Source organism: Chaetura pelagica, unplaced genomic scaffold, assembly GCF_000747805.2.
Source record: "Chaetura pelagica isolate M959 unplaced genomic scaffold, ChaPel_1.0 scaffold308, whole genome shotgun sequence".
Taxonomy (NCBI): Eukaryota; Metazoa; Chordata; class Aves; order Apodiformes; family Apodidae; genus Chaetura; species Chaetura pelagica.
The window spans coordinates 2360146-2383670 of NW_009954442.1; the positions used below are offsets into that span (position 1 = coordinate 2360146).

At 38.2% G+C, this 23525-nt stretch overlaps 1 protein-coding gene across 1 annotated transcript; it reads left to right on the top strand.

Moving 5' to 3' along the window:
* Nucleotides 1-1451: 1451 nt before the first annotated feature.
* On the top strand, nucleotides 1452-19048 carry TAB3 (TGF-beta activated kinase 1/MAP3K7 binding protein 3). Its single transcript, XM_010004482.1, has 6 exons — nucleotides 1452-1553; nucleotides 5780-7211; nucleotides 10399-10559; nucleotides 13732-13825; nucleotides 15350-15433; nucleotides 18554-19048. The coding sequence occupies exons 1-6, from the start codon at nucleotides 1452-1454 to the stop codon at nucleotides 18700-18702; spliced, it is 2022 nt and encodes a 673-aa protein (XP_010002784.1). The 3' UTR covers nucleotides 18703-19048.
* The last annotated feature ends 4477 nt before the right edge of the window (nucleotides 19049-23525 follow it).

Here is a 23525-nt window from a genome sequence, read left to right on the forward strand (position 1 = left end):
TGACAGATACTGGATACTAGAATGTATCAGATATGACAAAGAGCAGCCCTATCCTGTAAGCATATTAATTATTTAATAAACGCTAATGTCAGTTAAGAGCTGTCCACATCCCAAGTAACCAGATGGTGAAGTGGACTTGTTTTTGTTGTGGTGATTGTTGTTTACCCCTTTTCAGATGCAGTTTATTGTGCCTAAAGGTGTGCATGTGTGTGTGTTGATCTGTTGTACTTCTCTAGACAGCTGTAAGAAATTCAGCTAACAAGTGAAAGCTGACTGGAGTACCTACAGTATGTGTCACCCAGAATTGGTTGAGATAAGCACAATTTAAATTTGGAACTTTTGAGTAGTTAATATAGCTGTTACTTGAACACCCAACTTCACTGGTATCTGAATTTCAGTTCCATTTTTTAACATATCACTACATTCTCTGCAGTTAAGAATTCAGGTAAGTAGTAATGTTGGAAAGGCATTTGAAGCCTATTAAGAATAGATGTGTTACAGGAGCTGTGTCATTCATAACCTTCATGCAAAGTCTTTGTGAATCTTTTCTTAGACTTCAGCTACCTTTTGATTGCTGCTGTGATCATGAGTCACAAGTGAGATAATAATTTGTTGATTCAGACTGTGTTTGCCTTCTAGTAGTCCTTAGGCATTGAAGTTCAGATAGAATCTTTTTGCTGTTAAATTCACTAAACCTGAAATTAATAGAGGTTTGGGTTGATTTTTTTTGTCACTAATCATGTTAATATGAATACAATAGGTGTTTTACAAAAGTCTTAATTAGATTTAAGCCATCTCTTAAATAGAAATAAAAGGACTCTCTAAATTGTGTTTAACTCTTATGTTTTACAAAAATCGCTTCTAACTTCTTGGTTTTATAGAGATTTTAAGAGGAAAGAGTTTAAGCCCTATTACTAGAGGAGTATTTTTTTATAATTGTGCTACTTAGTTTTCCAGCCTATTATTTCTAGCATGTTGTAAATCACTAATACATGCATTCTTTGTGATAACTTCAGACTTTTCTACAAACTCTTTAGAATTTCACCAGAAGTAAATATATAGTGCTTCATTTTTATGCAGGTCAGATTAATCAAAGTTATGCCTACATGGTACCACAATGGGACAGTGTAAAGACTTGAATTAGCACATTCCAGTAAAATGTCATGTAGACATACCTGTGACATATTGTTTTAATACTAAGAATTTGAGACAGATTATCTCCACCCTTTTGTTTAAGCCATTATCTCTCTTGATATCTAGATCTAAAAATGAAAAATGATAATTCTATACACATGCACCTGGGGAAGCAAGAAAAGCTGTTGTGATGGCTTAAAAGACAATTGATTGTGTTTTCTTTCTTACAGAAAATGCCAGAAGCCTCAGAAGACCATAACCATCGGAAGGCCTGTTGACTTCCATTTTTTGGTAATCTGGAACATCATCAATCTGGCATGGCGCAGAGCAGTCAACAACTCGATGTGCAGGTACTCCATGATCTCCGACAACGTTTCCCTGAGATACCTGAAGGAGTGGTATCTCAGTGCATGCTTCAGGTATGGTAAAGAGTTTTTAAGAATCTGTGTATTTTATTTTGGTAGTATGAAAATTATTTTTAGTAGTATACATGCAGCATAATTTTCATTCTTCTGGTTTTATTTTGAAAGGGTGAAAGACTCCACTACTTGCATATTTATCCTGTCTTTCATGTACGAAGATTTTTATCATTCCTCACTTGTGTTTGTGGGTGGGTTTCTGCTGTCTGTTTTTCCTCGTCTACATGACTTTTGACTACACAAACAAGAAATAAGGAAAGTGGTTAATGGGATTATTGTTGATGATGGCTACATAAAAAACATGTATATACTGGAGGAGATTTTAACAGACTAGGACTCATTCTTCCAGGATGCGAAACTGTCTTTAGCTGAGAATCTAAAAGTCTTCTGTCTTCATGGCAACTTTGTGCCACAGCTGTCCAAAGGCTTCTTTTTTACTTCGGTTTCCCAAGTCAGGTGGCAGTTTCTGACCCCCCCACTTTCCATGTCTTCCTTCCACCTTAATCACAAATTGGAAGTAATAGTAATTGCACATAATCATTTTTTGAAGTCGTTATCATCTGGGAATACCTTCCATTAATGGGAAGGTTCAAGAGGGGAATAGAAACATGTAATACCTGTTTTGGCCTTTTGTGACTGTGGCTAAGGTGGAACCTAATGTGATAAACTGCTGTGTATGAATGTAGCAAAGCTGTATTTGCATCCTGCCTGTACCCTGGCAGAAAAGTAGCTTTATTTACAGCTGTGGCTGTAATTTTTGCATTATGTGTCTTCTGAACCATACCAATTAATTGCCATTGTCTGATAGTAGCAGTTAACTTTTTTGAGATTGTCTTGGCACTGTGGTGATGGTTGTTATTACAAGGTCTGATTCCCACATCTTCTGGTTCTAAATCTTTCTGTGATACATCTGGATGTTCTGATTGACCCCTGGGATCTAGAAGGGGCACTTGACATGAAAGGGAAGTAGTCAGGGAAAAGTATACATAGAGTGAGAGCTGAACATAATTAAGTGCTGAATTCTTCTGTCATGCTCAGTAGCAAGTCTTCATCTGAGAAGATGCTGAGTATGTGTGTTGGTCCAATAGTGAAATAATTTGAAATTTTGGGACAGTCATCTTCACTTTAATATTAAGACTGAGTAGGTATCAGTCCTTTAGAAAATAAATGTAACTGACTTTTCAACCGAGTAGGCTGCTGAAAATTGTATTGCAAGGCCACATGACTGTTAATATATATACAAACTTTATATAGGGATAATGTTTTAGATAGAAGTGAAGCCATTATCAATGTTTATTCCTTAGAATGGTAGTCTTAACACACTGAGGAAGGTGGAGGTGTTTGTGTGTATATGTAAGTATGCACATACTTGTTCTGGCAGGAGGTGCTGTATGTCACAGAAGGTATCAGTTTTGGATCACATGTTACTAAGGGTGCTAAGGGCTAGATGAGGGTGGAGGCAAGGACAGGTAGCCTGGAAGGAATACAAAGAAGTTGTCTGAGTATTCAGGGGTCAGGTTAGGAAAGCTGAGGCCCAGATAGGACTAAATCTGGCCACAGACATCAAGGGTAACAGTAAAAACTTTGGCAGGTATGTCAGTAATAAAAGGAAGACTAGGGAAAATGTGGGAAAACAGGAGACCTGGTCATGTGGGATATGGAGAAAGCTGAGGTACTGAACAACTTTTTTGCCTCAGCCTTCCCCAGCAAGGGCTGTAGCCACACCACCCAAGTTGCAGAAGGCAAAGGCAGGAGATGGAGTATCTGCCCGGTGTAGGAGACAAGGATGTTCAGACTACCTAAAGAACCTGAAGATGCACAAATCCATGAGACCTAATGACATCTATCTGCAGGTCCTGAGGGAACTAGTGGAGAAAGTTGCAAAGCCACTTTCCATCATATTTGAAAAGTCATGGCAATCCATTGAAATTCCCACTGTCTGTAAAAGGGGAAACAGAACCCTTGTTTTCAAAAAGGGAAAAAAAGAACTGGGGAACTACAGACAAGTCAGTTTCAGCTCTGTGCCTGGCAGGATCATGGAGTAGATTCTCCGGAAGGCTCTGCTAAGGCACATGGAAAATAAGAAGGTGTTTGGTGGCAATCAGCATGGTTTCACCAAGAGAAAATTATAGAATCATAAAATGGTTGGAAGAAACCTTAAAGATCATTTAGTTCCAACCCCCCTGCATGGTCAGGGACATCTCCCACTAGATCAGGTTGCTCAGAGCCCCATTCAACCTGGTCTTGAACACTGCCAGAGATGGGGCTTCCACAACTTCCCTGGGCAACCTGTTGCAGTGTCTCACCACCCTCACACTAAAGAATTTCCTCCTAATGTCTAATCTAAATCTCCCCTCTTCCAGTTTTGAACCATTACACCTTGTCCTCTCACTACAAGCCCTTGAAAAAAGTCCCTCCCCAGCTTTCCTGTAGGCCCCCTTCAGGTACTGGAAGACTGCTGTAAGGTCTCTTCAGAGCCTTCTCTTCTCCAGATGGGACAGCCTCAATTTGCTCAGCCTGTCTTTGTAGGGGAGGTCCTCCAGCCCTCACCTTCATGGCCCTTCTCTGGACTTTCTTCATAAGCTCCATGTCCTTCTAATGTTGGAGGCCCCAGCATTGGACACAGTACTCCAGGTGGGGTCTCATGAGAACTGAGTAAAGGGGGAAAATCACCTCCCTTGACCTGCTGGCTATGCTGCTTTTGATGCAGCCCAGGACACGGTTGGCTTTCTGGGCTGCAAGCCCAAATTGCCACCTCATGTTGAGCTTCTTGTCCAGCATCACCCCTGAATCCTTCTCCTCCAGACTGTTTACAATCCATTCTCCACCCAACCTGTATTTGTGCTTGCCATTGCCCCTACCCAGGTGCAGGACCTTGCACTTGGCCTGGTTGAATTTAATGGAGTTTGCACGAGCCTGTTTTTCAAGCCTGCCAAGGTCCCTCTGAGTGGCATCCCTTTCTGCCAGTGTGTAGACCTCACCACACACTTTGGTGTCATCAGCAAACTTGCTGAGGGTGCACTCAATGCCACTATCCATATCCTCAACAAAGATGTTAAATAGCACCCGTCCAAGTATTGACCCTTGGGGAACACCACTCCTCACAGGTCTCCATTTGGACATTGAGCTCCTGATTACCGCTCTTTGACTGCAACCATCCAGCCAGTTCTTTACCCAACAGGTAGTCCATCCATCAAATCTTTATCGTTCCAGTTTCGATACCATGATGTTATACGGGACAGTGTCAAAGGCTTTGCGCAGCTCCAGATAGATGACGTCAGTTGCTCTGCCTTTTTCCACCGATGCCATGACCCCATTAGTCAGGCAGGATTTGCCCTTGGTGAAGATGTGATGGCCATCACCTTTAACCCCTTTGTTATCCACATGCCTTAGCAGAGCCTTCAGGAGGATCTAATGCATGATCTTACTTGGGCACAGAGGTGAGACTGACTCATGTGTGACAAATTTGGTGGCCTTTTCTGATGGGGTCACATCATTGGCAGACAAGATAATAGCAACTGACATCATCTACCTGAATTTCTGCAAAGCGCTTGGCACTGTTTTGCTGACATACTTTTGGAAAAGCTATAATTTGTATTGTTCTTTTAACAAAACTAGAACTGGAATTGCCAGTACTTTTTCAAGCAATACTTATTCTGACTTCATTTTTGAGGCACCAGATTTTGTTTTACCAAGAGAAGCTTGTTTAAAATACTGGGCTTTAAAACTTTTCATTAAAGAGAAAAACTTAGGTAAACAGTAAAATAAAGGTGAAAATAGTAGACACTCAGGCATTAAAATATCATCTGTATTCTAGTTTTGACTTTCCAGAGTTTGTGATTTTGATCTAGTTTAATTTTGTGTTGTTATTAGATGTAGTTAAGTGTATTTACGTGTTCTTTGCAGAAGATGCCTAGAGTTCTAAGCATTGCTTTCCCCAAAAATGGAATTGATTTTTTTTTATTATTTTTTTTTTTTTTTAGTATGTGATACTGTAGCTAGTGTTATGATAGCATTTTACTAGATACAGTGTGAGCTATGTAGTACTTGCCTACTATGACCTAGTAGGCATTACCTGTATTTGAAAATTCATGTCTTTGAAATGTTATCCCTAGTTGTGCTTAAGCTAGGCTGGATTGCAGCTTCAGTTGAATGCTTGTTGAACACTGAGTAGTGGCTTTTTCTTTTGATGTTTGATAATAATAGGTGTCAATTCTTACTTCTAGAACAACAACAACCTGGATGCCTGTTGTCGAGCCCTTGCACAAGAGAGCAACAAATACTTATATATGGAGTACCATAGCCCTGATGACACCAGAATGAATAGAAATAGCCTTTTGCACATTAATCTGGGTATTCATCCTCATACCAGCTATCATGCAGGGGATGGAGCTCAACTTAATGGTGGTCGTACACTGGTACACAGTTCAAGCGATGGACATATTGATCCACAACGCACAGCAGGTAAACAGCTGATATGCTTAGTTCAAGAACCACATTCTGCTCCTGCTGTTGTGGCAGCTTCTCCTAGTTACAATCCATTTTTCATGAATGACCAGAATAGAAATGCAGCTACTCCTCCTCCACAGCCATCTTCCATACAACCAGGAATGAACACGTCTGCTATGCAAGGCCCTCCTCCCACATATATGCACATACCTCGGTACAGTACAAATCCCATTACTGTTACAGTATCACAGAACCTCCCCTCTGGACAGAGTGTACCCAGAGCTCTACAAATTCTTCCACAGATTCCAAGCAATCCTTATGGGACTCCTGGGTCTATTTATATAAGACAAACATCTCAAAGTTCTTCAGGACGACAGACTCCTCAGAATACACAGTGGCATTCATCGCCACAGGGCCCAGTTCCACATTATACTCCCCGTCCTCTACCTGTGTATCCGCATCAACAGAACTACCAACCTTCTCAGTATTCTCCTAAACAACCCCAGATCCCTCAGTCAGCTTTTCGATCACCACCGGCATCCCAGTGTCCTTCTCCCTTTGGGTCTCCTCAGCACCAAGTTCAGCCTCCTCAGTTGGGTCATCAGAGTTCACATGTTTTCATGCCTCCTAGTCCTTCAACTGTTCCACCCCATCCGTATCAGCAAGCATCCCAGACTTTTCAAAAACAAGGCGTATCATATCTTCCTCCTTTTGCTGGACCTAGTTTATCCAAAGGTTCCATGAATAAAATAGAAATTACAGTTGAGCCACCACAAAGACCTGGGACTGCAATGAACAGAAGTCCTTCACCAATAAGTAATCAACCATCTCAACGAAACCAGCACCAGCTGTATACAGCCACTACTCCTCCTTCAAGCTCTCCATCAAGAGGTATGTCAGGTCAGCCCAAACCTCCATTTAGTGTTAATCCAGTATATATTACCTACACTCAACCAACTGGACCTACAGGTGCACCAACACAGTCTCCTCGGGTAATGGTATCTCAGCCAAACCCAACCATTTTTAAAATCACAGTAGGTCGAGCACCGACTGAGAATCTTTTAAATTTAGTGGACCAAGAAGAGCGTTCTGCAGCACCAGAACCTATTCAGCCTATTTCTGTAATCCCAGGATCTGGAGGAGAAAAAGGGAGCCATAAGTATCAGAGAAGTTCTAGTTCTGGATCAGATGACTACGCTTACACTCAAGGTAAATGTTTAATCCTGCTTATTGTAAGATGCATTTTCATCTTGATTTTGGTGCATACTGAGGATTTTTGAACTTGTACAGAGAAGAACAGAAATAGCACCAAAAATCATCTAATGAGAACATTTGTCCTGATTTCTCATTTTTTTACCAAATTTCAGTATAATACATGAATTTTGCAGGTTTTTAAAGTTTCTATTATTTTGATCTTAGGGGGATTTCTTAAATGTAAACACTGCAGCTAAGAAGAGTAAGTTCATATGCTCTGTGGCCGTTTTGTAAATGTTGCATTGAAAAACTGTCATAAATTTACATGTGGATTTTGTTTCTTTGGTTTTTTTTCCATACTCGGGGATGCTTCATAAAACCTGAAGTACTGACTTCCTCAGGGAATTTGAATCAGATTTGTTTTAGATTGAAGAGTATTAAGAGTAAAAGAGGAGAGGTAGGATTGCAGCCAGAAGTACTTTGGGTGTCAATACAAATATATTTTTATTGTTGTTTTGAAAGGTATTACAATAATTATTTTGAAGAACTTAATCAAAAGTTCAGTTCTTCCACTTACAGTTTTCAAAGAGAAGCAACAGGTTGGCAGAAAAATTTTAGGATGTATGTTCTACTTAAAGATAGAACGTAGTATTAATGTCATGTATAAATGCAGAATTAAGTAATTTTATTTTTAAAAAATGGTGAAATTTGACCTTTACCTGAAAATTACTTTGATCAGAGTAATGGGCTTTATAGATTTGAAACATTTAAAACTTAGCAGATGAATGCGTCGGCGAGCATTTGGACAAGTCATGTCAGTAGCAATTATTTTAAAAGTCTGCTTTTTCTTCTGTTTGTTTTTTTTTAAAAAGAGGCTGTTTCTGCTTTGCTCTGTCTAGCCTTCCTTTCACTTTAGAGAGCTGAAATAATGGTTATAATGCTGCCCTGGAGTTCTTGTTTTCTTACTTTGCTTTGTGTCTTCTGAGCTATTCCAACTCATCAACAAAGCTGTTCTCTACCTGGTAGACCCCAGCAGCAATGTTATGTACAGAGAACAAGTACTAGTAGGTCTGTAGCTCCAGGACCATGTGCTTTGTTTGGTAGTGTTTCTATTACAGCTTCATGAAGGATTCTCAGTTATGAGAGACAACTATAAGTAGCTTCACATAACTGAGAAAAACATATTCTGAAATGTAGAAATGTGTTTATATATTTGATAGCTTTGTGTATTTGAAAAACAAAACCAATAAAACTTGTTTGTATATGCTTTTTGGAACATCTGCCTTTGTGGCAATAGCTTCCACAACTGGGACTTACACTGCCTTTGGTATTGCTGCACTCTGATTCTAGATAGAAATAAATTGTAGAAGAATAAACACTATATTATTTACTACCACAAAGAACTAAAAAGAGTGTATATTTAACAACTTAATAGATGGAACAAGTTTGTCTAATTTTCATTTGAATGTGAAACATGGTGAAAAGTATTACCATAAATCCTTTCTAGTGTCTGTACTTCCACTGTTCGTTGTAGCTTGAGTCACGTTTGATGAGTTATATTAGAATATAATGCAAAGTTATGTAATGTTGTCATATCAGATGTTGAATTGGAGGACTCACACAAAGGCAAGGTGGAATATCTTACAGCTTTTTAAAAATTCTGTGATCTCTTAAGCTACTCAGTTGACTTAATGTTACTTCAGAAAATTGGGAAGTTTTGTTCAGTAGTACTAGTGCCTGTACTATAAAAACATCTGATATTCTTGGATAGGATTTGCAGTGTTTATTCTTTGGTCATGAATTGGTGGGTCCATAAAAAATCCAAACTATAGTGCTACTTTTTCATTTTCTTTTTTTTTTTTTTTTTTTTCCACAGAAGGCTGACATAGTAAAAAAAAACAACACCACAAAACAGTGACATTTTCATGCTCCTGGATTTTAGTTGTTTGTTGTTTTTTTTTTTAATCCCAGTAAGCTCTGTCATATTGTTATTTACTTTTCTAACTTTTATTGTAGCTAGTATGCAGATATTCTCAAGATATTATGTGTTTTTTCTTTGCATGTGTTGGATAGGGGTGAAGAAGAAGGCAGGTGCTGGCTAGTGCTTTGTTTTAAATAGCATTTTGCAGATTCTGTAGTGTCTTCATAAATTTGAACAGTTTGCTGAAATACTGTTACAGGAGCAGGGTGCTTGTCTGAATACCTATAGCAAACTGCTGTCATTTTTCTCAGTCCTAGTAGACTTCAATTGGGTAAAAATGGCCAGGTCAGAAAGTGCTAAGCATCATACTAATTAACTTGACCAGTTTTGCATTATGGTGAAATGATGAGAAACGCTCTTACTTCAGAAATTGAATATTATTTTCTAGCTACTCAAAATTGTGTCTTTCTTTGTCTATTCTGGGAGACCCAACATCAGCTTGTGGCAGAGAGTCATAAATTTCAGTACCATCACAAAAAAAAGTCAATTATTAACAGCAGTGAGAGGTTAGAGGACAAGCGAATCAGTTCTGTTGTAGACTTAAAGATTTGGAAGCACCTGAGCTGCCTCCACTTTCTGTTTTCTGATTTCTCTAGTCTGTTTTATTAGACTTCTATAGTTTTGCCTTTGAGGACTAGGGAAGTGATAGTATTGAGAATTACAGTACTCTCTGAAAAGCTAAGGCTACTTAAAGTTATTATAGCATAATCTGTAATAACAGGGAAAAAAACCACAATTCAGGACTGACATTTGGCTAATGTCTTACGGCTTGTGTGTCAGCTGTTATGGAGCACTGGATATGAAGTATGCGTTACCTTCTGATTTTACCTCTGGTATTTTTTGTATTTTTTTAATATTTTTTTTTTGTCAGTACAGTATTAATATAACTAGGTTGCTGTTTCATCCTGAGAAGCTGTCTCCTTGTACAGGTGCCTTTGTATTTTTGAGACGAGAAAGACCAAATGCAAAAAAAGAAGCTTTGACCAAAATGGTAATATCAACTTCAAGTTACTGTCTAAAATGTGTTTTTATTCTGGATTAACTTTGTTCTAAATTGTAGTTCATTTGGCATGAAAGCATCTTCACACTGATATTTGGCTGCATGTTTATGATCACTTTTTTTTTCCAGAAAGGTCACTCATGAATATTATGCATAAGTTAAGAATTAAATTTTCCAGGTTTTTGTGTGCTAGTAACTATTTCTTCCATGTAAAATATTAGCCTTGTTGTTACATCAACGAGCAAGGATGGAGAGATTAGCAAAGGAACTGAAGATTGAGAAAGAAGAGCTTGAACGCCTGAAAGCCGAAGTCAATGGTATGGAGCATGATCTAATGCAGAGGCGGCTTCGGAGGGTTAGCTGTACAACTGCAATTCCAACAGTAAGCAATTTGTTAGTATTTTAATTCAAGATACAAACCTATTTTTTTTTATGTTTTCATGAAATGAAATATTATACAAAAATATTTTTGGGGTACAAAATCTTCAATCTTTGGAGACATTTTTTGTACGTTCTTGGGTTTTCATAAGCCAGTTCTTATAATTTAAGAAACAGATATGTTTGTTCTTAATGTTTACAACAGAATTTCTGAAACTTGTATACATATGCTTTTCTGCATCACAGAACTGAGTAGTTACTTTCATAACAACCTATAAGAGTGTATGTCTGTTAAAAAGAGGCTGTCGTATACAGCTAGGTGTTCATGCAGCAAAGTTCCACTTTTTTTTTTAAGGCATTTTGTTATATTGAGTTATTTTGTTGTTTGAGTAGTTGCATCTCCTAGACAATCTTTTTCCCATTTGGTATGTTCAGGATGTGCCAAGTAACTTTCAGTGGCAGTATTGACCCAAATTGTTGACACCTCTCTTCTTTTCTTTGTTGATTCTTCTCTCTGTGTGACTTTCACCTGCAAGTGACTCTAAGCCTAAACCATCTGTATGGCTCTGATAAGAAAATTAATCTGACTGAAAAATAACCTCCACTTTGTGCAGTCGTTGCCAAATCAGTTCAGACTGACTTGCTGTGTTGATATAAACAATGCATAGAGATGTAGGCTGAAAGGCATAGTAGGGGTGTTAGCTGCTTAACTATCATGTCTGCTGTATGTCTTACCTGTCTCAGGGAAGTATTTGGCAGGTATGTTCCTGGTTGGAATGCAGAGGCACTGTCTGAGTGTGGAAGGATGAGGTTAGGAAAGTCAAAGCCCAACTGGAGTTGAATCTGGCATGGGATATCAAAAGCAAAAAAAAAGGGGGCTTTGATTGATACATAGATGGCAAAAGGAAGGTTAGCAAAAATGTGTACTCCTTGCCCAACAAGACTTGGCTACATAGGACATGGAAAAGGCTGAGATACTGAATGCCTTCTTTGTCTCAGTCCTTACAGGCCATTCCCCAGAGACCCTGGGGAATATCTAGAGTAAGGGTGGTATACCCTTTGTGGATGAAGATCAGGTCAGGGAATACTTAATCAAAGCAGTCATGAGTTCATGATCCTGGATGGGATACACCCATGAGTGCTAAGGATGCTATCAGATGTAGTTGTGAGGCCACTCTAGATAGTGTTTGATTGATAATGGTGTTTGAGAGAAGTGCCTGAAGACTGGAGGAGAGTAAATGTCACTCTTGTGTTCAAGAAGGAGGACCCAGGGAACTTACAGGCTGGTTAGCATCAGCTTGATACCTGAGAAGGTGATGGAGCAGACACAATCCTGGACACAATTTCCATGCACATGAAGGACAATGAAGTGGTCAGCATGGATTCACCAAGGGGGAGTCAAGCTTGAACAATTCCATAAACTTCTAGGTTGAAAAGACTGGCCTGGTACACGAGGGGAGAGCAGTGGTTCTTGTTTATGTAGACTTCAGTAAGGCTTTTTCAACATTGTCTTTTGTAAGATCTTCATAGAGAAGGAAATTAATTATGGGCTGGGTGATCAGACAGTGAGGCAGATGTAAAACTGGCTGAACAGCCAGGGCAAGGGTGTGGTAATCAGTGGCACAATGTCTGGTTGGAGACCAGTAACTAGCGCTGTACTGCAGGGATCAATACTGTGTCTGATCCCTTTTAAATCTTCCTTTGTGAGCAGGATGATGGAGCAGTGTACCCTCAGTGACACAAAACTGGGAGAGCTGCGCTGCCATTAAGAGAGACCTCAAAAAGCTGAAGAAATGGACTGGCAGGAGGCTCATGCCATTCAGCAAAGGGGAGTACTAAGTTTTGCTCTTGAGGAGGAACAGTTGCATGCACTGAGGACCAACCAACTGGAAGGCAGTTTTGCAGAAAAGGCCCTGGGTCGTTCTGGTGGGGACCAAGCTGAATATGACAGCAGTGTGACAAAGAAGGCCAGTGGTATCCTGAGCTGCATTTGGAGTGTTGTCTGCAAGGAGAGAAGTGTTCCGCTTTCCCTTTTTTATTCAGCACTGGTGAGGCTGCACTTGGAGCATGGTGTCCAGGAGTGGGCTCCTCAGTACAAGAGGAACATGGTCATACTGGAGAATCCACTGAAGAGTCACAAAGATGAAGGGACTGAAGAGCTCTCCTGTGAGGACAGGCTGAAAGAGCCAGAGCTGTTCAACCTGGAGAAGGCTCAGGGGGAATCTTATAAAAGTATATAAATACCTGAAGGCAGGGTGCTTTTTCCACTGGTGCCCAGTGACAGGACCAGAGGCAATGTGCACAAACTGAAACACAGCAGGGGGCCCTCTGAACATCAGGAACCACTTATTTTACTGTGTACATTACTGAACACTGGCACAGGTTGCCCCAGAGTGGTTGTGGAGTCTCCATCCTTTGAGAAGGTCAAAATTCATCTGCTGTCTGGGCAGAGGGATTTAGCCAGATGACCTCCAGAGGTCCCTTCCAACCTGAAATGTTCTGTGATTTTGTGACTTGATGCTGGAATGTATCGTAGGATAGGATTGTTATTCCTGCGTACATGTTAGTAATCAGCACTGCTAGCATTAAGAACACTTTGTATTCCAGTAACTTGTGGTTTCTTCATGATATGCAACTATAGGACTTAAATACTTGATTATTCTTTTAAGACTAGGTACTGTCTTACAGTATTGAACAACATAAATACACTGGGTTAGAAGGTTTGGCATGTTGGAGCTTTGTAGTATGGTGCAAATAAACAAAATTCTGACTTTGTTCAGTTATAATCAAGTAATAATGTGAACTGCAGCTCGTATTCCATTTCCTGATAATGTAAAAGCATATAGCAAGTTAGGAACTTACGCAGAATTTTTTAAGGTGCATGGTTTTCACCATATCTAATCAGCTATATCTTCTTACTAATTAATTTTAATATTATGTAACTTGTTCATTTTTGTTGGTTTGGTTTGTTTTCCTCCTCAAATGTCCATAGAATAATGTTTTTTGAGGGATTGGGTTGGGGTAACAGGACAGAGTGAAATCTTAGCTATTTTTTTTCAGTGTCTTACCTATACTGTTTCTAATAAAGCTGTTAGAAATAACATTGCTGTATCTGTGTAATGTCGTATAAATGACTGACTTTCCCACAATTACTATTTTGGGTTGTTTCTCTCTAGCCTGAGGAAATGACCAGATTGAGAAGCCTCAACAGACAGCTCCAGATAAATGTTGACTGTACACTGAAAGAAGTTGATCTCCTTCAATCTAGAGGTACAGAAACAACAGTTTTTAAAAAGCGTGATATAAATATGAGCAGGAGTCTTGATCTCCTTGAAGGGTGGGAAGGCTCTACAGAGGAACCTGGACAGGCTGGATCAATGTGTCAGGGCCAACCGTATGAGGTTCAACAAGGCCAAGTGTCGGATCCTGCACGTGGGTCACAACAACCCCATGCAGCGCTATAGGCTGGGGGAAGAGTGACTGGAAAGCTGCCCAGCAGAAAAGGATGTGAGAATGCTGGTCAACAGCTGGCTTATCATGAGCCAGCCGTGTGCCCAAGTAGGGCCAAGAAGGCCAATGGCATTCTAGGTGAGGCCACACCTTGAATCCTTATGTTCAGATCTGGACCCCCCCACTGCAGGGACAGACATTGAGGTGCTGGAGCATGTTCAGAGAAGGGCAACCAAGCTTGTGAAGGGTCTAGAGCACAAGTCTTAGGAGGAGTGGAGGGAATTGGGGTTGTTTAGCCTGGAGAAGAGGAGGCTGAGGGGAGACCTTATCACTCTCTACAACTGAAAGGAGGTTGTAGCCAGGAGCCAAGTGGGTATTGATCCTTTCTCCCAAGTAACAAGAAATAGGATAAGAGGAAATAGCCTCAAGTTATGCCAGGGGAGGTTTAGATTGGATATTAGGAAAAATTTATTCACCGAAAGGGTTGTCAGGCAGTGGAACAGGCTGCTCAGGGAAGTGGTGGAGTCATCACCTCTGGAGGTATTAAAGACATATAGATGTGGTGCTTAGGGATATGGTTTAGTGGTGGACTTGGCAGTGTTGGGGTTTATGCTTGAACTTGGAAGGTCTTTTCCAGTAAAAATGATTCTGTGATTCTAAAACAGTATGTGTTTAAATGTGGACACTTGGACTCTTGAAAGTTCTGTTTCTATTATCAGTATCAACACCTCCAACTGGTGTCTTTCAGTTGCAGCCTGATAAACTTGACTTGCAAGTATTTCTGTTGGCCAAGTTAAATTACATTCCCAAGAAAGTGATTTGGTCAAGAGCAAATTTTTAAACAAAATACCCTGTAATGAAGGTTCATTACTTAAATTTTCTATGTTTTCTGACAAATGCTCTGACCAACTAATACAAATCAGAACTAGAGATTGCAACCAAGAAGTTGGCAAACAGAAACCTACTTCATGCTTTAAAAATCCTCTTTCTGCAACAGACACTTGACATGAATACAATCAAATAGATTAGAATATGCATAGTTCTCCTTTTGTAGCAAGAATGTGTCCCACAGAATGATTTCTGTTTTCACATATTTTTAAAGCACTACAGAACATTGAGTGGAGGTGGTTTTTCAAAATGGGATTAGTGTGCTAAAAATTACACAAAACTGAAAATATGTGACAAAAGACTACTCGGGAAAAGCCTAATATATAATGTCATAATATAAAGATATATAAAGATATAAAAAGATTTTATAATCTGAACCCTTTGGATATTCATATCACTGGCATAGGTATGTAAATAGCCTTGGAGTTACACTTGCTTGCTTTTCTTTTCTGACAGGGAACTTTGATCCGAAAGCCACATGTAACTTCTATGATAACATAGAGCCTGGTCCTGTTGTGCCACCAAAGCCATATAAAAAGGGTAGGTCAATGAACAAGCATCGATTTATCTAATCTGGATTGAGAAAGCTTTTTGCTTTTTTTTTTTTTTTTTTTTTAAAACAAAACAAAACCCTCTGCTGACAGGATGCAATTCTAATTATTATAACTTTTCTTATATATAGAAACAAAGCCAGAACATTGTTACTTAAGTGCAGTAAGCCTGGCTACAACTTGTTTTCCTCAGGCAAATGAGTATTTTGTTAATATGTTGTTTGTAAATACTGTTATTTACTATTAGAAAAGGAATTGAAAATATACAAATTTCCACATTTACTTGAGCTTCCTAATTACATTCTTTTTTATGTTCTTGTAGGTTAAAAGCTCTGTCAGGTGCTTTTGGCTGTCTTCTAATGCATGTTGTTACAGTTTTATAGTTTAGTTGGGATCTTTTATGCAAGTTGTATTGGTCACAGCAGCTGTTTAAAATTTGCATTTATATTTTTTATATTATTTTAACTTGACTCGTCACACTTCATCTACTCTTGTGCAGAGTTTGAATTTCACAGTAGTCCTGAAGTTTTAGCACAGCAAGAGCTTCAGACATTTTAAGGAGCAAGACAGAACACATTTACTCACATCTGTCTAAAGAAATGTGTGCCACTTGTACAAGTTCATTACTCGTTTTTGAAATTTTCTGTGCTAATTGTATAATGTCTAGGATTCATATCCAGCTGAGGACACTTCAGTTTTACAGAAGCACAGGAGCTCTGTGTTCAATTTCACTTTTTGCCCAGTGAAGATTGCGTCAGTACACCCGGAGTGGCTCAGCTCACCGTCAGCAGACACCTAGTGGCCGTGGAGCTCAGTAGCACTCTAAACGCCCGTAGTTCTACTGGTGATTTCAGGGCAGATCCTACTTCAAGTATATTCTGACTTTTTTTTTTTCCTTCCCAAAATTTGTTAAAATAATGGTTTCAGATGTTAGTGGAAATTTTTTAATGCCTTCTATCTTTCTTTTGAAGTAGCCAATCTAGGATCCGGTGCTCTAATATAGAGAAGACAGTGGTGTTTTCACTGAAAATGTTATGTTTGATAAGATTTATAATATTTTGTCTCCTCTTACTGTAACTAGAATGTACTAAAATGATTAGTGGAAAAGTGTCACGGTTTGACTCAGGATCGGCAATTAAACCATACACTTTAAATGGGGTCCTGACCAACAGAAAGCTTATGAGCAGATTAAAAAGGAAAATTGGCTTTGTCCTGGCTCAATCCAGGACAAAAAGAAGTCACTCTACTGAATCAGTAATCATGTAGTCTCTCCAAAAATAAAAATTTTGAAGTAATTTCAAGTTGCTTATAAGCACTTCACAAAAGTTTTTGTAGCTGAATTTTTTAATTCATATAAGGAATTTTTTCTCCCTCTTTCAAAGCAATTATTTTACCCTTCAATAGAATTAAATGCTTGGTATGTGGAAATGTAAAAGAAAGAGAAGGCCTAGAACTACTGCTTGTGGTTAAAAAACCAAACCAAACCAACAATACTGTGACGTGTTCCTTGCATAGGTGATAGTGTCCAGAAAAGACAGTAATAGCAGGTGAGTAGCAACATGAAGGCAGCTGCCTGGATTAATGTTAAATTGCAGTGGTTATGTGGTTGATTTAAGGCACTGCTGCTTCATGATGCTTGAAGAGAATGTCTTAAATACACTAGCCTATTGGATTTATTTTTTCAAAGCAAAATAACCTGCAAAACTTGCATGATATAAATTATTTTATTTGGCAATTGGCAAGACAGTGTCTTACAAGGATTTGTACAATTTTTATGGCTACCTGCCTCATTTTGTCTGTCAGCTTATGAGAGATCAGTTTTAGGGGTGTTGTACTGTATTCTGAGCTTGGCTTTTAACACAGAACTGTCAAAATAATATTTATTTTCTTAAAAATTCCATTTCCATCATATCCAGCTGTTGAAGGTGCGGGCAGACAGATAGGGATGGGCAGACAAGGTTCTGCTCTGTGCTGCTATCTGGCCAGTCAAGGTGAAATCAGTCTAGTGCCCACACTACTTGCTTAGAAGGAATTTCTTGAGGTCAAGCTCTGTTAATGTGACTACTCAACTTCTGGACTGGAGAAGGTTTGCATCTAAGTAAGGCGGTTACTTTTATTTTCTTTAAATATGTCTCTGAAGACAAATCTAAGTACTATTTACACTAACTTTGTCATCAGCCATCTGCTAGATTTCTTAGCAGATGACATCAGTGTCTGCACTTTAAATTACAAATTGCAGTCCTTTTTTATAACGTAAGTTCTCGTTTAATTAAGCTGTTCTACAGATATTTGTTTAGCAGATGGGTATTTTAACCTTACCTTCTAGGTATGTGTGCTAATGTTGTTTTGAATATTAACATTTTGTAAGATGTTGTGTTTCCACATTCTAGAATTATTTGTCACTTTTAGTAGATAACCTAAGGTCTTCAAGTGGTGGTAGGAATCATTGGAAAACGGAGTCTTTCTGTGGGTTAAAACTTAACGTATGATTTACATGCATACTGATTTTATGAATGGAAACAGACTTAAGCCCTGCTTTACATACACACATCCCTGTTGCAAAACCATGAGGAAGAAAAACAATAATTTGTTTTGAAACAGGCCTACTGTTTTATTTTTATATTGTATTTTCTTCAGCCTAGAAAAATGCTGGAAAAAAATGCAGAAAATGTGACTTCTGTTTGAAGGCACTAATTTAAAAGTAGTCTTTCAGTTGAGGTAAAGTAGGGTTATTGGAATTCAGAATTTGGTAATAGACTGACTTCACAGGTTTACATACAGCATTCCTTAAGAGAATGATGTTGCAGTGCCAGTAACAAACTTTTCAGTACCTTTTGAGCTATTAAACCTTTAGCAGTGTCAGTGACCTCAGTGATGACTGCTCTTTGTATTTTTAATGTAGTATGGTTAAGTGACTCTTCACAGAAGTTAAGTACTTCAAATACTCAGGTTTCACAAACTGAATTAGATATGCTTAAGCAGATGACCTTTAATGTTGCCTAAGTGGGAGGGTTTCCCCTTCAATTTTAGGATAGCGTGTCTAATGAGGTGACAAACAAGTAGTATAATCTTTCCTATCATCCTTTGTTTTCCTTTGGCTTTTTTTTAGAGCACCAAAACAGCTCCAAACAGACTCCACGGACTCAGCCAAGAGATGAAGACTTTGAAGGAGCTCCATGGAATTGTGATAGCTGCACCTTTCTAAATCACCCAGCACTGAATCGCTGTGAGCAGTGTGAAATGCCACGATACACCTGAAAATCAGGAAGGGCTGCATTGAGTTGAAAACAGGCTCTCAAGCCAACAGCTGTAGAAGAAGAAGGAAACATGGGGAACCTTTTAGTCCATCTGCCCAGCCTTTGCCAGTCAAGTCTTCATATTGCAAGGGGTGGAATAATGCATTAAGATGTTTCTGCTTGTGCTACACTACAACTAAATAAATTAAGGGTGAAACTATTTCTTACCCCATTGCAGTGAGCAAAGCAGAAAATGAAACCTGAAAATGTAAAAGGATTAATATTGGGAAGAATGTATACAGGAAAGCAAATAACTACCGGTGTTTAGTCCTGTGGTTATACTTACTGCTTAGTGGCTCTGAAAAAAACCAAACACCTGTTGTTTTTGGTTTGGGAGTTTTTTGTTGTGTTTGTTTCTTTATTTGTTTTTTAAATTATAGGACTCTTAGTAATGGTGTGAAATGTTACACTCAACCAGAAAAACGGAAGAGCCAGAGCTGACTTAACCTGGCCACAGCTAGCTGGAAAACAAAGGCTCCCTGTGCTTATAGATTGTAAGCTACTGAAAAAGAAGACAGGTAAATGCAATGTATAAAAAACAAGGAGAAAGGTATTTGTAATTGCTGCTTTTTTTCAGGGTAACTTATGTCTACAAAAATTGCTGTTTGAAATAGTAGCCTAAGGTGACTAAATGAGAATACTGTATGAGTGTTACAGAGAGTTTAATTAGAGGTAATTTTTTACAATCCCTTTTGCTTGTGCAGTGCTCACTTGGCTGTGTCAACACTGGTAATAAACTAAGAATGAATTCTACCGTATTACAGATGAAAATACTGCTGCATGCCTTCATTAGACTGTCATGTTTCAAAGCTAAAAATATGCTTTTATATACAACAATCTTCTGAGCCTGTGCTCTTTAGCAGCACAGCGACATATGCCAAACACAGACTACTCCAAATTTGGTTTGGAAGACTTGAACTCAGCCATGGTTGTGTATGAGGAGAGTGTGTACCTAGTTCCTTAGGCCTTTTCAGCTTCCAATTTGTGAAGAATTCATTATGTTTACAGCACAGAAGGTACTTTGTGCCCCAGTTCAAAGTTAGCTGAAAAAGAATTAATCAGTTAGCTCTTCAGTAAAGGTTTATTTGCACATTGTTAATAAACCAGCCTGTATAAAACAGCAGATGCCAGATCCTGAAAAATTACACACTGCATCATTTTAATTTTGGTAAGAAAATATTTGCTGCAGGTTGAAAAACACAACTTGCAACTGAAAAACATACTGGTACTTCGTGATATATTGTGTTATAAAGGTGATGTTCAATTTGTTTGAATGCTTCAGGTTGCTGTAATAAAGCACTCGATACTTGTGAAATCCAACTTGGGTTTGGGCAGCTGAAAGATTGTTACTCACCTGTGCAACTGCATTGGATGTTCTTGTGTACTGGTCAAAAGCTGGTACAGTGCATTAGAGGTTTTATAGTATAACTCTGTCAAGATTCAGAGACGCAATCAAGTACATCAGCTGAGTTATGGTAATTGATTTTGCAACTGTGAGGCAAAATGTGCTAACTGAACCTTACCAGAAGAGATTTAAACTACTTTGTTTTAAATCTTTCTTAGCTCATTGCAGCCACATCCATATGGTCAATTACCAGAATTCACTTGATGTGTGATAACATATTAAGCTGTGGTAGAACAATCATGTGTCTGAATTCTTACTTAAAATCAAGAAGCATTTATAAGGGATGAGTGGAGGAAAACTCATCTTGACTGCATTGCTCAATCTAATGTCTTCTCTTGCTGCAGTTTATAAAGATAACAGTAAAAAATGTACTGTGATCTTAGATGAGGAACCAATACTTTACCTGGCATTTTTCAATATGTTATTGCACTAATTTAATCTTTAGCATCATTTTAAATAAGCTAAGAGATCTCTAGCAATCAGTGTGCATGACTGATGAGCAAAACAAAGACAAAGGCATCAGAGATAGTTTTCCTTCCTTTCTTCTTTCCTCATGGTTTATATTTCTGTGTGGGGAGCTCATCTCATGTGTAAAGGGGTAAAAAAAAAATTACTATCAAATTAAGTTAGAAGGCAAATACTAATTTTGTTCATATAAGTGGACAGTATGACAAAACTGATATGACTAGAAAATAGATGGGTAGAGGAATCATACCTAGGATAAGCAGCACTATTGCTGTTATCAGCTGTATAATGAATTACTCAAAACAATACCAGTAACTTCATGAGCTTCTATCGTGATGCCTTTGCCTTTGTATTATTTCATTTTGCTGTTGATTTGTACTTCTGTTGAAGTTCTAGAAGCTTTTGTTTTTGCTGGAATTACAAAATGATAGCAACTGAAATAACAGTCAGCAAATGAGAGTAGGTGTGTAATCCACCAATACAGTTCTGCCATTTTTGGACAGAATACATGCTACTTTTGAAAGTGGGTGGGATTCATGCAGTCCAGTAATTCCCTGAGCTATAATAAACATAAATGGAGACTTGCTAATCTTAGCCATAGCTTCACCAGAGGAAGAGAAGGAAGGCTGCCCTGACAGCAAGATACTTTTTGGAAGATGGAGTGCTGTTAAATTGCAAATTAATTCCTTCGTACCAATAATTTTACTCCAGTTTTTCAATTACTCTCATTTGTTGCTAATACAAAAAAAAACCCAACCCTCTTCTGTTATATTCTTTTACTTGTAAATGCCCATACTCTAATAGTAAAGACATTACATGGTGCTTGAATATTTTTAGTTTGATAGAATGTAAATTGTGCTTTGAATAATGGAAGATCCATTTTCCTTCTGAAAGCAGGTGATGCTGTTCACACCCCAACTGAACTGTAGATTATGCCAAAAAGATTGGTTTATGTAATATTTATTGAATGCACATAAAACCCTAATGTCAGCTGGCATACAAAATGCACTGTATTGTATAAAACTTGTGTGTGTGTGTGTGTGTGAATGGTGGGATGCTGATGCCATTGTGCTGAATTACTGCACTACTTGTGTTTTCTTATTTTCCTCAATGATTGAGCTTTCCCTCAACCATGCTACTAGAGTGGTAGAATTTGTAACTGACTTGGACATTCAGATATTCAGTATGATTTCACTGTTCATTGAGATTTTATAAAGCTTATTTTTTATTTACTGCGCTATTAAGATGAATTCTCTTTAATTATTAAATACTACTGTAGTTCTTTAAAAGTTTATTTAGAATGAGGCTTGTGGAAAATTATTCAGAACATAGTAAACCAAAAGAAATCCTGAACTGTGGATCTACTTTTAATTTTATGTAACTATTAGTCTTGTTTGGGTGAAGAGGAAAGGGGTGGGAAGTCAAGCAAAAGGAAGTACTTTGTAAAATGTAGTCGTAGATCAGATTGAGTTGTGTATTTGTGTGTCTGTGGTATGTGTGTTTCCCTTGAAAAATGGGAGGTGTGGTGAAAAAAGGTGTAATAATTCTTAAAAGAGCTGGTCTCAGAACTTTCTGATTATGATATGCTACTAAATCACTTTAAAAAAAACCCAACATAAACAAACCTTTTCTTTCAGTTATTTTATCTGTCCCAGTTATACATCTCTGATTTCAATTTCTAAATACTTTTAATATTGATTGTAAAACCCCTTGAAACCGAAATAAAAATACTTCAGTTGAAATGGGGAGAAAACAAAATAAAAACAATAAAGAATGTTTTAAAAAAGAATGTGAGAATATTAAATATGTTAAAAACAAGCTTGTCATCAGGATGATACTTTTTGTTTTAAAATACAGTGGTGTACCCTAGAATGTGAAAATTACTATCCTGAGGAGAAGCAGACAGGTGACAGGTGGACATAAACAATTCATCAGCTTGTTTGGTACCACAGAATTTATGTGGTCTGTACTACAAGTGACTCTAAATCCCATAAAGAAAGAAGACATGCACAGATATCACATCTCGTAGTCAGTACTGTCTCTATGTGCTGCTCCATTTGTTTTGTTTCAAAATGTCAATATTAGATGAAGCTAGCCATGACTGAATTTTTCCAGATTTCTTCAGTTTGGGGCTTTCATTGCTGTTTATGTCCATGAATATTAATGCAAATGTTTTTATTGGTTTTGAATAATCAGAAATCAATGGAATTAATGCAATATTATAATCCTGGATTTTCAGTACCTTTGAAACCGATTTTAAAAACCTGTGTTCTTGAAACTTATTTATGGTGGCACCAGTGTATCTATTTCCATATTTCCTGCTGTGTGAAAACCTGTTAAAATTTTTCATTAAAAAAGGAAGACACGATCTTGTTTAATCCTGTAAATATGGTGTCTACATTCTAGATTTGTGTATGCTGTGAATGAACTTATTACTAAGAGATGAAATTGTATAAAAGCATTCAGAGGCTATGCATGCATGGTACCTCCAGAAAGTGCATACTCCAAGTTGCAGATTCCTGCAGAAATAAATTAATAAACTAAGCGAACATCACATCCTGCATTTGTTCTTGTATGTAGTAGGAAACATTTTTTAAAATATAGCCTTGGTTTTTTGTAGTCTTATTGTTTCTGGTCTTCTCCTTGAACCCATAGGTATAGGAAATTTGCTTCAGAGTTTTTGAGGTTTTCTTTTTGATGGTCACTATGATTCTCATTAGGCAACTACCCATTACTGAACTGGGGTCCAAATCCTGCTGCTGGGAATGTGGGCAGCTTGTAATACCAGGACTTCCATCTAGAGAATGGATATTCTGGGTAACTTCTGGTGTAGGAACAGGACACCAGAGTATGAAGTTGGGCTCATCACTTTTATTTTTGAACAGAAAGTTGTTACAAGGTAGCAGTATCTTTCC